Source organism: Mytilus californianus, unplaced genomic scaffold, assembly GCF_021869535.1.
Source record: "Mytilus californianus isolate M0D057914Y unplaced genomic scaffold, xbMytCali1.0.p SCAF_3, whole genome shotgun sequence".
NCBI lineage: Eukaryota > Metazoa > Mollusca > Bivalvia > Mytilida > Mytilidae > Mytilus > Mytilus californianus.
In genome coordinates, this window is record NW_026262679.1 from 29,331,330 (window position 1) to 29,347,061 (window position 15,732).

The 15,732-nt window shown below is 31.4% G+C and overlaps 1 protein-coding gene across 1 annotated transcript in view; it reads right to left on the reverse strand.

The window, feature by feature from the left end:
- The window catches only part of LOC127734320 (transient receptor potential cation channel subfamily M member 2-like), a 101,648-nt gene that overhangs the window by 9,151 nt on the left and 76,765 nt on the right, over nt 1–15,732 (reverse strand). The window contains exons 19-22 of the mRNA XM_052244154.1: nt 14,798–14,938; nt 12,922–13,185; nt 9,244–9,445; nt 8,424–8,589 (exon numbers count right to left, since the gene is read on the reverse strand). Of these exons, the coding sequence (XP_052100114.1) occupies nt 8,424–8,589; nt 9,244–9,445; nt 12,922–13,185; nt 14,798–14,938 (773 nt within the window). The remainder of the gene's footprint in view (nt 1–8,423; nt 8,590–9,243; nt 9,446–12,921; nt 13,186–14,797; nt 14,939–15,732) is intronic.

The window sequence follows — 15,732 nt, forward strand, 5'->3', positions numbered from 1 at the left end:
ATTAATTAGAAATAGTCTATGGAGCAGTATTCGGAAGCTAAATTATTCTTCATTCGGAACACTTATTCATCTTATCTGTATTAGCCTCCTGCAATTAAGAGCTCCACCATACGGGGGTATCTAAGATATTTAAAACGTGGCAATCATGAAAGATCTTTTCACAAATCGCTTATTCATTTATCTGGTATATGATAATAAACTTAATGTATCTATAGATCACTTTCAAACATGTATGTTAAAGCTACATTTATGCATCGTAAGTGTTTACTTGAGCAAAGGTTACAGTTGCACCGTTTGATTAACAAGTGAAAGTTAAATGATCAAGATTTAACGACCTATGGTATCGAACATCTGCGTCTAGATATTAACAGAGAGTTATTAATGGTGTTGTGGTTTCTACATAATGAATTATAGTGGGCTTTGGGATTTGTTGATTTGTAACAATAAATTTTAGGCACACTTGTCATTTTGACAAATCAGATAAACAAAAATGTCCGTTTCAAAAACTGAAAATTATTAATAAAACAAATAAAATAAAGACTGTTCGTTAATATTCCCAGGAAATAATCATACTCTTAATGATAAAAATATGTTATATACTTTTTTTATTAAGGAAATAGATTAAACAATTACAAGTTAATCTTCTATGAGGTCTTCAAAAATATGTTATACAAAAGAAATAAATACAATTACACAAAACAATTAACTCTAGATTTTTACACTGAATAAGCATACATGTAAGTACTAAATGGATTCTGTAAACATGGTAAAAAAGAAAAAGAGCGAATTTGATCTTACATTCGGGTATTTGTTCAAGCAAATATATATCAATATAAGAATTAAGATTGGAAATACATATATACTGAGACCAACATTCTTTTAATAAATATATCTGAATTTATGATTTACATAATTTAAGTGTTTTAAAATTAAAAATTATTAGGAAATGCGGTTTCTTCAACCAACATACGTAATGAATCTCAAGACTTTAAACCGTTTTTTGCTAACTAATGTTTGTTGCCTTTGATTCAGAATTTCAACAGTGTTTCGGGATTTTGTGCTTAAACTTGTTTGAGCATGGGTCCCTTTTCAAAAGTCTCCCAAACTCTACCTCGCAAAATATTCTTTGATATTTTTGTTGCTTTTTGACCTCGTGTGACTCAATTTTATTAATGAAATCTTTTGTATCTCGAATGTAAAAGTTAAGCCTCTTCAATAATGGTTTTATAATTAGATCAAGAGATCTCTCAATACGTCTCGTGGGAGAGTTATAATTGGTCGGTAAAGAACATTAATTTCTCCTACTATCTGACCAGTTCGCAATGCCTCATTAATTTTATGAATTTTTGAATTTCTCTAACTTAAGTTTGCTTCAACCAAATGCTATGAAACTTATACACAATGCTTATTATAACAAATCACAGAACACGTTTGAATGTTGGTGGCGTCACTTTAACCGTTCTAGAGTAATGCCCCTTTTCAAATGAAAAATTGCTGCATTTTTCGTTTCCGTTATGAATTTTTGAATTTCTCTAACTTAAGTTTGCTTCAACCAAATGCTATGACACTTATATACACAATGCTTATTACCACAAAACACAGATCAAGTTTGAATTTTGGTGGTGTCACGTTTACTGTTCTATAGTTATGCCCTTTTACAAACGTAAAAGATTCCGTTCTCTAACTTAAGTTTGCCTCAACCAAATAATATGAAACTTATACACAATACCTTTTACCACAAAAGTCAAAACAAGTACAAATTTGGGTAATGTCACTTTTACCGTTCTTCAGTTATGTCCCTTTATAACTCTATATGATATGCAAGCGGGGGCATCATCAGTGTCCAATGGACACATTCCCTATTTATTTCCTCCTCATTTTATATTTAACACCACTTTCAAATTGTCATGATTTACAATAAAAAAAAATATCATCCTCCACACACATTGCCATGAAAAATACTGAGATATTATTTTTAATTTAGTTGAATTAATAATTAGGATAAAACAGCTCTAAGGTTCACGTATTGTCTTTTTTTTTTAAGGCAACTTGTTTTTTTAATTATAAGGCGGATAGAAAGGTTATCCAACGCATCGAAACAATATTCTTATATCATGGGATATCAACATCATTGTCGACGTTGCTTCGTTCCCCATTTTTTACAGTCTCTTCCTAAATTTTACTTTATGCATTACAATTTTTACATGGATATTTGATCGAAATTCACCGGGAGCGTCTTTTTACCACAGAACACCACAGAATACCACAGAACACCACAGAACACCACAGAATACCACAGAACACAAAAAATTAACACAGAACTTCGAAATATAAATACCTCAGACATTATATTATTGTTATTGTTAATTCTTTTTATAATTTGACATTTATTATTCAAATAAATTTAATTTTTCTATTTAGGGTCGACTCACTATCGCTTCGCCCCCAACTGAATTGGCCTATTATTGGGTCCATACCAAAAACACCTACCGGTATTAAAACCACAATATACAAAAAATATTTAAAGTCACAACAATTGTAATTCTGGGGTATATTTGTGACATTTACTTTTTTTTAAATACATTTTAATTTTTTCTGGTTATTTTTTTTCTTCCATTTTTTAGAATGTTTAGATGCATAACGTACGTAATTATATCTTAAATCTATTTTGTATATACCAGAATTTATCGTTTTTGTAGTTGTCATTTTTGTTTAATTTTATGTTAAGAGTTGTTACAATAAGTACATGTATATTATTAAATATTGAATAATATATAAAGCAGTCCTTTAAGGGCTACCTTGTTTGCCTTAGATTAACGATTTTTTTTTCTGCAAAATATTCTCACGAAAATTGTACAGTGTCCAGATACATAAGGTGTTGTATAATTATAAACAATCTCGTCAATTTCGCCAGATTTGTCTTTGTGTATTATAAATGATATATCTGGAACGTCCGAAAAATATACTCGTTGTGCACATGAATGAAATTGTTGCCACTTTATGTTTAGCTACAAACAAAATCAATCAACTGACATAATAAACATACTAACAGTATACTATTCCTAGAAGAGAACCTCATATACTTTTCATGATAAAGTACAAAGAAATCAGACATGCCACTAGGCAGTGTTGGATAATGCGGTCAAATAGTTTTGTTATACCAGAGACATATAATACAGGTATTATATATCTCTAGTTATACACACCATCCTGAACTACTAACTTTAGTGACAGTTCAATATTATGAATACAGAGATGAAATGCTGACATAAAATTTATGCGGTAAGATTTTGCATTCATTGTTTTCCAATATTGCTTTCATTTGTATTATACAATCCATGCTGGCATCCTGACATTAAAAAAACTTTTGATTTATAATGTAGCCATATAGATTTACATACTAAAGTGCAAATATGGTAAGTTTTGGTTGATACGGTCAAATAATTTTGCTATACCAGTCAGTCTGAGGTATCAAAACTACCTATTTTTTTTTACGTATCAATATATTGAACAAAAGGACATGCTGGCACTCTAGATTTATGCGGACAAAATTTCGTAGTCATTGTGTTCTAATATTGCTGTCATTTGTATTATACATTAAATCCTGACATAAAAATATTGCTGATTTACTATGCAGCTATATAGATTTACATAATAAAGTGCATATATGGTCAGTTTAGGCTGATGCGGTCAAATAATTTTGTTATAGAGTCAGCCTGGGGTATCAAAACTACTAAAATTTTGTTACGTATCAATACATTTAATAAATTTAGGAGGACATGTTGGCACTTTAAATTCATGCGGACAAAATTTCGTAGTCATTGTGTTCCAATATTGCTGTCGTTTGTATTATGCATTAAATCCTGACATAAAAATATTACTGATTTACTATACGGCTATATAGATTTACATAATAAAGTGCAAATATAGTCAGTTTAGGTTGATGCGGTCAAATGATTTTGTTGTACAAGTCAGCATGAAGTATCAAAACTACTAACATTTTGTTACGTATCAATACATTTAATAAATTTAGGAGGACATGTTGGCACTTTAAATTCATGCGGACAAAATTTCGTAGTCATTGTGTTCCAATATTGCTGTCGTTTGTATTATGCATTAAATCCTGACATAAAAATATTGCTGATATTCAATGAGGCTATATAGATTTACATAATAAAGTGAATATATGGTCAGTATAGGTTGATGCGGTTAAATAATTTTGTTATGGAGTCAGCCTGGAGTATCAAAACTATTGAATTTTTGTTGCGAGAAAATATTTTGAATAAAAAGAGGACATGCTGTCAATATAAATTGTTGCGGACATAATTTTGTAGTCATTGTGTTCCAATATTGCTGTCATTTGTTTTATACAATACATCATGACTTAAAATATCACTGAATTATTATGCAGCTATAAAGATTTACATGATAAAGTGCAGATATATTAAGTTTTGGTTGATGCGGTCAAATAATTTTGTTGTACCAGTCAGCCTGAGATATCAAAACTACCTATTTTTTTACGTATCAATATATTGAACAAAAGGAGGACATGCTGGCACTCTAAATGTATGCGGACAAAATGTTGTAGTCCTTGTGACTGTGTTCCAATATTGCTGTGAGTTATATATTCTATCCTAACAAAAAAAAATGGCTGACATACTATGCGGCTATATAGATTTACATAAGAAAGTGCACATATGGTTTATACGATTTAAAGAATTTGATATGTATTGGAATATATGTTCAATGCCCGTTAGCATTGTAACCAATATCATTTTTTAATTTTATAGAAAGGTTGATCACGGATAAATTTGTATAAGAAGCAAAGTTTTACGTGTACTTTATTTACAAATACATGTATTTAATCGTGTTTGTATCACGGAAGTATTAATTTTACTTTATTTTTCTATGTTGATACCAAGAATCAAAGACATTAAAAAATATTTTTAAAACATCGATGTAGAGCGGTCATGGTTACAAGTTAACTTAGTGTTGAGCAGACCAGCCAAAAAGTTAACTTGAGAACAGACTGGTCTGGTTCGATCAGAGTTGTCAAAATCAAAGTAAACTCATTTTAACTTATGGCAGGACTGGTTTCGAAGTTAACTCTTGTTAACTTATGTCAGGACTGGTTCGAAGTTAACTTATATCAGTAGAGGACCTGTTTCCAAGTTAACTTTTCGGCAGACATAAAAACAGTCCTAGGACAAAGTCCGCTTTTCAAGTTAACTAGATTGTGATCCTAGGACTGGTCAGAGCAGTCCTAAATCCTGTCACAGGTTCACTTTGACCAGTCCAAATGACTGGTTATCAAGTTAACTTGCTGTACAGGTTAGGACTGCACCCATTTGTATAATTGTTCTTGGCCTAATGACAATAATGTGTTGTATATACACCATGCGTCTAGTAAGTTTCTCACTATTAAATTATGCGATTATGTGAAAACTGCATGGAATATTAGATTTCAAATTGTTTCATTACTTAAATTTTAATTTTGCCCATAGCACTTTTATGCTTATGCAATAAAGATTCATTCATTTAGTCAGTCAAGAAATTATCAAAATGATTGTGATTGACTATTCTGATGCGGAATCTTATTAGGATCATTAAATAACTGAATAATGTTTGTTTTTAAGTTTTTTGAATTTTTGTTTATTATTTGGCATCCAAAAATGGAACTGCACAATATAAAATACCTCGATACATAGAAATTACAGATAAACTGTACCTTTGAAGATTTTTCTTCAACCTGAACGCCGACCCCGATGATGAATAACAAGAAAAATACTTTAACTTTAAACCCGAATTATGTCGATAGGCTTAATGAAAATTTATATACGAGAATTTCAAAAGATAATATTCTTAAGGGTATTACAACCTGCAAATGATAAGTCATTTTGGGATGATCGTATTATATATACCACCATTCCTCATATGGAATTGAAAAATGGTCTAAAAGAAATAATCCACAATGCTTTTCAACATAAAATGGTAGCATACGCTATAAATTTATTATTTTGGGATACCAAACGGCATATTTTGTTAATAGTGAACAAAAAGGGAAAACATACTAAACAGAGAAGCAAGTGATCAGTATGCTGGAGTTTCTTATTGACAACATATTTGATGAACTTGGAGGTAGACTTTTCAACAAATTGTCGGCATTCCTATTGGAACGAACTGTGCGCCTTTACTTGCCAACCTCTTCTTATTTTCATTTGAGTCGTAGTTCCTTCATATGATTTCACATTCAGATATATTGATGTTCTTTCCATTAACAATCCAAAATTTTCAGATTGGGTTCCATTAATATATTTTCCAGAACTAGAAATAAACGAAACAACAGACACGGCTTCTTCTGCCTCATTTTTAGACTTATACCTCGAATTGACATAAGCAGTCATCTCAGTACCAGAATCTATGACAAACGAGACGATTTTCATTTTGAAATTTCCCCAACCTTAGCAGCAATATACCAACTTCACCTACATATGGGATATACATTTTCAAACTCATTCGGTATTCAAGAGCTTGCAGCTGCTACTCAGACTTTGTAAAACGTCACCAGTGTCTGGACAGAAAGTTAATCAACTAGGGATATGTCAAAGAACGTCACGTCCTTTTTTCTAAAAAAGTTCATCTGAAGATACCAAAGATCTTGTTGATAAATATTCCGTATCACCTCCACAAATAATACACCATGGTCTTGAAGTATAGATTCTAGGTAATGACGTTGTTTATCATCTTAGTAACGTGTTATAGTATTATTTTATTTGTCTTTGTAAATTATTACTTTTACTGCTTAGATATTTATTGGCAGTATCCTTTTAACGTGGGTCGGTACCTTTACATCCCGTCATTATGTTGTTGTGCTATGGTACATTTTCGTATTCTTTTCTTTCGTGTTTGCTAATGTGCTTTGTTTATATGCCTTTTTGTTTGTCTTTGTTGACATATTTGCTTGGTTTTGTAGCGATTAAGATTATAACACAATGTTGACTGCTGTACTTCTATTTTTTGTACATTTATACCTACTATGTCTGTTTGTTTTGTTCACACATCGTTGTCAATATAATGGAATTGTATGCGACTGTCATACAAGTGAGAGGTTTAGCTAACTGTTAAACCAGGTTTAATCCACCATTTTCTACATAAAAAAATGCCTGTACCAAGTCAGGAATATGACAGTTGTTATCCATTTGTTTGATGTCTTTGAGGTTTTGATTTTGCTAGTGGCTTACGGACTTTCCGTTTAGAATTGTCCTTGGAGTTCGGTATTTTTGTTATTTTACTTTTTTATTTTTTGTATACTTTGTAGTCAATACAAGTACATCGTGCTTTATCAACCATCCATTACGTTTTCAAGCAAAAATCATTACGTTTGATTAATCCACCATTTTCTACATAAGAAAATGCCTGTACCAAGTCAGGAATATGACAGTCGTTATCCATTCGTTTGCTGTGTTTGAGCTTTTGATTTAAGTATTTGCTTAGGAACTTTCCGTTTAGAATTTTCCTCGGAGTTCGGTATTTTTATTAATTTACTTTTTTTTCAAACCCCTGATACGTATTATGTCGTGTCTCGTGAGAAAAACACATACATTAGTTTTACTTGGGATTATATCAAATCAACAGCTAACTATTCTATTTATTAAACTATACGAATATTTATTTAACATTATATTTCGAACGGGTTCATTTGGTATTTGGGATGACTTTCTCGAGGACCGGTTGTTTAGCAAGTACCACAAGGAAATATGTGTGTAACTGAATTCAGTAATCTGAGATGGTTAACAGCTTCCGACATTTATGCCGATTGAATGTCACATATCTTATTGCAGGTAGATCAAATGTTAATATCAAGATACATTTTATTGGATTAATACTAAACGAATATATAAAGCTGTTCAAACAGTAATCTTATGTTACAATGGTTCTTATTTTTAATTCAATCTAGACATGTCAAATAATGTTACTATCATAAAAATCTCATTGGGCCTTAGCGTTATAATGTAACACAATGAAGAATCTGCTATTTAAGACCAGATATTAACAAAAGATGTGATATGATTGTCAATGAGATAACTCTCCACCAGAGACAAAATGACGTAGAGGGTTTGCAACTATAGGTGATCGTACAGCCTTCAACAAAGAGCAAACCTCATACCGGATAGCAAGCTATAAAAAGCCCCGAAATGACAAATGTAATAACAATTCAAGCTAACGGCATAACTAATGTACATTACAATAAACGAAACACAAATATGAGAAATAGCAACAATGGACAACCACTAGGTTATAACATCCTTTAAAGATAAAAAATGTTTAAATTACTTGTTTTATTTTCTGTTGCAACCTGATACGTATTCGTGAACTGAACATGTTATGTATAATTTCTTACAAATGAATTAAGAGTTATTTACCTAAACAAGGCAATGATTAAGTTAATCAACAGGAGGTTTGATATCAGCATATACATGGCGGCTATTACCATAATGGCCCAGTCGTATTCAACACATCTGTCAAGGTCTGAGTTTCTTTCCCATTCTGATTCAACAAATGTACAAGTACCATTGCTATTTGTTTCTCCTAATAAAAACACAACACTAAGAGCTAAGAAACTAATACAGAGGTATATTTTCAACTATGACCGCCTGTAGCTATATAGATGATAATGGTCAGGGTTAAATAGGTTACAATTTTTATGTTTATCAATTCATCAGAATAGACAGTTTATATTTGCTTTTCTGTCTTTTTGTCAGATGCGAAAGAAGTTTTCTATATATGGTGTATATATCAAATAATTTCAATTTTATTAAAGAACTCAGTCTGAATTCTTTTGTTAGAGAGAGGAACTATATCAGAGTTTTATCAAGCTTTAAGCTTATTCAATTGAGAATGAGCACGGTGTTTTTATTTCTATATGTTTGAAAAAGCACGTAATTAACTAGAGTTTGCTCTCCCCAAAAACCCCTTATTACACAATTCAACCCAGATAAAACAGTTCTTTGTATGTGTTTTATGACGCAAGAGGTATAAAAACAAAACCAGAAGGAACATATTTCAGATACGCAAATGCCTCTACAAACGTTATTCGTATAAACAATACATTTTCCTTTTCGTTTAAAAGAATTACGGTATCAATTTGCTTCTACGTACACACTACTTTTCATACAAATTATCGAAAGTACGCGTGTATATAAGTTGCTGTTACACTTTAATGTATGTTGAAAACATGATTACCATTCAGCATATCTAGAGATATTTCACCATAAAGTTGCCAATAAGGTAATGCCAAGATCTTCCATATTCGCCAATGCTCCACATCAGCTCCATATTTTGGCCACATATCACGATGATTAGGATACATATTCGAATGGTACATTACACCAGCACACACAACAAAAACAATCAGGATCCAACTAAATTGAAGCAGTTCTGAAAGCTACAACGTATGTTAGATGGTTTTATACCAATATTCTATACGGAGCTTTCGTTGAATGGTACAAAATTTCCAAAAATTCAGTACAAACTAAAACTAAATAAAAATACACAATTATTGTGTTCGGTATAATGTATATGTGACACATAGAAATATGTTCACTAAACATGGTCTTCTTCCGACCTGCAGTAAAACCATTGCCAAAGTGGGATGTCCGTATGTTGTGCGGGATGTTTAAGTTCGTATCAACATCCGGTCAGAAAGAAGAAATTAAATCTAATGCCTAGTGTAGAGAGAGTGCCACGCTTTCCCAACATTAAAAATATTTTCAACAACTCTTTGAGGGGTCCGAAGGGGGACTGTTGCAAGGCTGAATTTCTGTCCCTATCCAATACACTTATTTTCCGGTAGTATTCCAAATTATCCTTCAATCATTCCGATCTAACTCTATTTCAGGACCGATCTATTGTATTCATTAACTTGGTCTTGTCCTGAACATGTATGAAGTATTTGTCATAGTACATAAAGCAATCAACAATCGATCAATCAAAAAATCAATTAATACCAATTTGTCGTCGAATGAACAACTGGTTACTTACTTAATATGAAACCAGTTCATATGTTCAACAGTATACTCAAATGCATATTCTTTTGTTATGTTCTATTTTAAACGTGTACGCATGGATTCTTTTACTTCCATAACGCTGTGTATAGATTGTATGGCAGTACAATTAATGGTCTTCCCTTTGACTGTATCACATTGTTCAGCTCTTTACAAAAATAAGTTCGAGTATAACGCAAACGTTTGGTCAAACATTATAACATCAATGATAAGTCCGAGTCAAAGTTATTTAAGTTCAGGGCACGAAGCCGTGAAAATATAATTTTGTTAAGAGCAGAGCAGATTGATGAGTGCAGAGGGAAGACCAATATTGACCTACTATAATTATATAATTCATCTTTTTTTTTTACATAAGTTATTAATGTTATCACGGTTTATTCTTAAAAAATATTTTTTTCAAAAACAAAATACGACTCTGACTCTGAAAAACAGCAATAGAAATTATTAGTAATGTGAAAAACAAAGACAAATGCGTTTTTCTATGGCACTGGACACAGTGTAGGCGGTGTTGCCAAGATGTTACAGAAGCAGAGGCTCGAATCCCGTGAGAATAAAACAAACTTTTTTCAGATTTAACATTTGTATGGGCTAAATTTGAAACGAATTATACATATATATATAATGGTGTAAGCATTGTATAACTACGGGTTCTCCGATGGAAAATGACTTTCGTAAAATTGTTTCAAAATTTATGTTTAGACGTATATAATTCTTATATGAATTGCAAATTAGGGAATACGTTTAAATGAATGGTCGAGAGGCTTCCAGTAGTGGCGCTTAAAAATATTCATTTTTGATAGACGACGTTCACGAACTACTTTTTGTGACCAATGTAAACAAGATGGCGGCGATGTTAAACCAAACTGACTCGACGTAAAAAATATTTATTTTCACTTCGCGTTCATAGTTGAATTAAATGATTAACACAAAACATTTATTTTACTGATGATAAAATAAATTTTTAGTTTATTTTTTATTAGATTTCATTGTGTACATTTGTTTTGCGTTAACCAAAACATATATATGCACCAGTCCAATTCAATGATACAAATATATAATTTACGTTTGATATAGTTTAAGAGTGGGAAATTAAATTCATTATCTCCAATTTTAAAGAATTATAAGGATTAAACGTATGTTTATTGATGTATACACTGGACCAATTCACCCAAAAACAAATAAAGACTTTTTGGTGTATAAACTCGACCAATTCACTCACTAACAAACAAATACTTTTTGAGTGAATTGGTACAGTTTATACACCAATAACTTCCTTTAAAAAGGCGTTTCGTCTATATAATAAGATTAAAATTTGATGTGGCGGGATGGTAAAACAAAAATATTTAGTGTAAATGAGAAAGATAACAGCATTAAGAATACTAACAGGTCTTTTTGCCTCCCGCATTCTAAACTTTTTTCTTAGAATACGGAAGGCAAAAAGACCTTTTAGTATTCTTGATGCTGTTATCTTTCTTATTTACACACAATATTTTTGTTCTGATTATTTTCTTTATTTGTTTTCTATTTAAGAATTGAATGCTTCTTTTTTTAAATTTATTGGGGTGTAAAAGCGTTGACCGAAGTACATTCTAAAAGTGTGCGCCGGTCAACGCTTTTACACCTCTATCAAATTACTAAAAGAAGCATTCAATACCTATTATTACATTTGTTTGCTAGGATCATGAAAACACAATTTCTATCAAGTTTTTCTTTTATTTACCTGTGCACTTTATTGTGGAAGCTCGTGTCATCATGAATGTTACAATTCATTTTGAAATGAGGGTTAATTTCAGAATGACGCGAGATTGCTGTTAGCCAATCAAAATAACGTATTATAATGAAACATACATGTAATGTAATTATAAATTAATATTTAAATCGACTTTCACATTTTATGAATTTTGCTCTTAAAATACAATTATGATTGATATTAAAACGTAAACAAGTACAAATGTAATTTTCTGATTCATCTTAATATACATGAGGTGTGATCTCATTATCTATTATCTGTTCGTTCAGAGTGCATGCACCATCAAATATTCATTTTGTGCATTATTTGTTGCATATATAAGAAACAAAGCCATATTGATTTAACAAACGTAATTTATTTATTAGGAAAAGAGTAGGCGGCACTTTAAGTCGATTTTAAAAATACTAAGTGATTATTGCACAAGTTTTTTTTTTTAATTCATGATCAACACATGCATATTTACATTTCATGATTTAATTAGTAAGTGAATTTGTAAAAGTTTTTTTCTAACATTTATCAAGTGATTTGACCAGCAAGTTGTAATTTTAAATTGAACTCTGTATAGATTTACATCACATTATGCATTGCAATAAAAACGATAAAACTACTGATCAGTAACTCACATAAAAACCAATTTCTTTTATATCATAATGTCATCATTTTGTTATCTTGAAAAAAGAATCACATTCAAAGGATCTGCGAATTGTAAAATCTGAGATCGGTAGAAAAATAACAAATATGGTATTCCTCTGAACGTTGATGTATAAGTGTACACTTTTCAAAAAAATGTGGAAAACCTCTCTATTCAAATTGTCAGTGTAATATCAATCAAATAAAACAAGTGCAAAAAATATAAATTGGATGTAACATGTGTCTTCATTCAAATATAATTTTTTCATAAATATGTTGAATAGTATTGATATGACAAAACATATCGCACTTAACAAATCAGGACTGCAGCACCCTTTAACTGATTCTTTTTTCAAAAAGAGCATTACTTGTCTTTCTTCCACATTTGACCGTCTTATAGACATACTAGTTCATTTGAATTTCTGAACAGATGTCAAAAGTTCTGTTCTAAAGATTATTTTTAAAATACTAACTTACCATTTTGCCAATCATTATCAGTTTAAGACCAAAATACTTATGAACCATAAAACTATGAAAAAATCTCATATAAATTATAAACAATCCAAGGCTGTAAAGTCTTATTTCCCATCGCTGGCCCCCATCGAAAGTACGAACAAGTACAGCAGATACAAGTACTGCATACAACAGCAATGCCAAAACACTCCAGATGTTAGTCAGGTAACATTTCAATCGAAACCATTTACGAGATTGGCGTCCTCGCACTGTTATCAGAATGTTTCTCTGGAGAAAAAAACAAGTGATCAAATGTAGTTGTACAAATGCTATGTTTTATACTGAGGCTAGAACACTTCCTGTTGTCGTTATATACAAACTATCTTAATAAAGTTCGTGCAATGTCGATTTCATGTCATGTTACTTTTTTTCAAAATTTGGGGTTCGTTTGGGGATGAAAATACGTTTTAATTTGAAGTCAACATTTTCAAAATTATTAGTATAGCAATTTATTGCTGCACAGTATACATAGTAGGTTAATGTCACGAAGCAGTAAACCTCGCCCTTCCACAGTTTCTAAGCCTCATAAAAATTTTGTCCGACATTGACCTGATACTGTATATTTTTTTTTATAAATTGACTCGATTGTACTATAAATTCAAACGGACCATCGTATTTTGTCAAAATTTATAGATGGTTTAAAGCAGTATACATGTAAAGATTAGAGCAGTCCTAATAATATAACTGTTACCAATTTAACTGCACTACATATACGTTTCGACGATGAATGTCTCCTCAGTGATGTTCAAGGCCAGCATATTTGAAAGTTGAAAACTTGGCTTAGGTGGCTGACCAGAACAACGAAACCTTTTTTGTAAGGATTGATTCAATCCTGTGAAGAGAGCTAAACCATGAAACTCCCCTCGTCTTGACCAGACCTGACAACAGTTTGACATTTGACATGTTTGGACGAGAGACTTTTGAAAAAAAATGTTCTTGACATATGGGGATGACAATTTCCTTTACAAGCAAACATCATTATTAAGAATTCAGTTAAAAGAACTTCTGTGAATTCATATTTTTAAGGCGCGTATTTAGTCGTGGTTTGATAGAAACACGAGTTTTCCGAAGTATAGGACAAAATGAGATAACTTTAGCATATCTAAAATAATTTTCCAATTTTTTCGAAGTCGCGTCGATGTGGTCCAAAAAAGACAGTACCGATAAGTCATAATTGTTCCTGAAACGAAAAACTAACAAGTTAAAATGTTTACTATAAAACATTCATTTGATTAAAGAATATCTCCCGTTTTGTGTAGCTTCAGTATCGCAACAACATATATAATTGTTATCAATACATTTACATATTCTGAAGGCTAAATAATTCTTAAATGACTTATAGACATTAGAACAATTACCAATTAGTTACTGTATTATTTTTGTTCATCGAACATTACCCATCAATGTAAGAGTTTGAACGGGAGGACATGCTCACATCATTAGATGCAACAGATGTCCCGTATTATGTCATCGTTGTTCATGGTTTCGTGTTGCCGCGACTTTAGTTTTGTTAGAAAGGCTTGTTGACATTTGTCATTCCTTGAAAAAAAATGATTGGTCATTTTAGATCTGTTTTAACCTGTTTTAAAGATATAGTTATAACCTCAAGCAGTTAAGTGTTGCAAAATAACAAATTGTTAAGCCAAATAATGTTTTGACCACCGTTTTAAAATTGAGTAGCACGGCGAGTTTTTAGCTACATATAATTCAGCTAGCTCGTCTCCAACAATTATATCATTTCACAAAAAAGAATTGGAAGCGTTTTTCAGTATTCATCAGAATGGTGTCTATTGGTTCCGATAAGTTATTCTATGAACAGTAAAAACAATTTTATACATACTATAATTTCTTCTATCGCATCTGCAGTGATCCATAAATACAGTAGTAGTTCATACAATCCGATGTCACTGAAGGCTTTTACACCTTTGACGTTAGATAAGAGGAATGCACTGTAGGCTCCGAGTATACCGAGCATTAAAAGCTACAGAAAGAAAAATATACATTTCATACGTATATGCTAACAAATACGAATTAACGTTCTGTCAATCAAATATTGGCGGTAACTATGCTAAGCACAAAGCATTTTACATTTCCAAAACATAAATACATGGATGTTTTCAGTAGGATTTGCATATCTGTTAATGTAAAGGAATCGTTGAATTTTACAGACCAGAGAGCGATTCCTTTTTGTTTGAAAATATTTTGAGGAGATAGATGCAAAATGTTGATCCATGTAAACCATACTACCAGCTTTAAAATCCAGTAGAACATTTAGTTGCAGAAGAGTTCAACGTTATGATTAAAGTGAAACATTTTTCAACCAATTGTGAAGGTATTCATCCTATCCCAGCAACAACACACCTTGGCGAATGGACCTCCCCTTTTCCAAATACATTTTTCGTCTTTTGTGTTTTTAAAGGATGGTTTTCTTTTCTTATTTTCCACGTTCCCGAGCGAATGTGCCATCAACAGGAAATAAAATCAATTGGCTGTTGATTCACACACACACACACACCCCTTTCCCCTTTTGTGTATATATTTCAAACTTTTATCCTTCGTAAATATTTGCAAATTTAATTTTGAAAAAAATAGACATACTTAATTTTTATATTGATTTTACATGTTTATCTCTGATCCAGAGTATGAGAAGTTTGATGAGAGGTCAAGGGTTTCCAAATATCTTATGTTCATTTCAAAGTATAAACCATATGCCTGACTTTTCTGTATTGGCAAAACCTTTCAGAATTTTGGGTCTTAAATGCTCTATAACTTTGT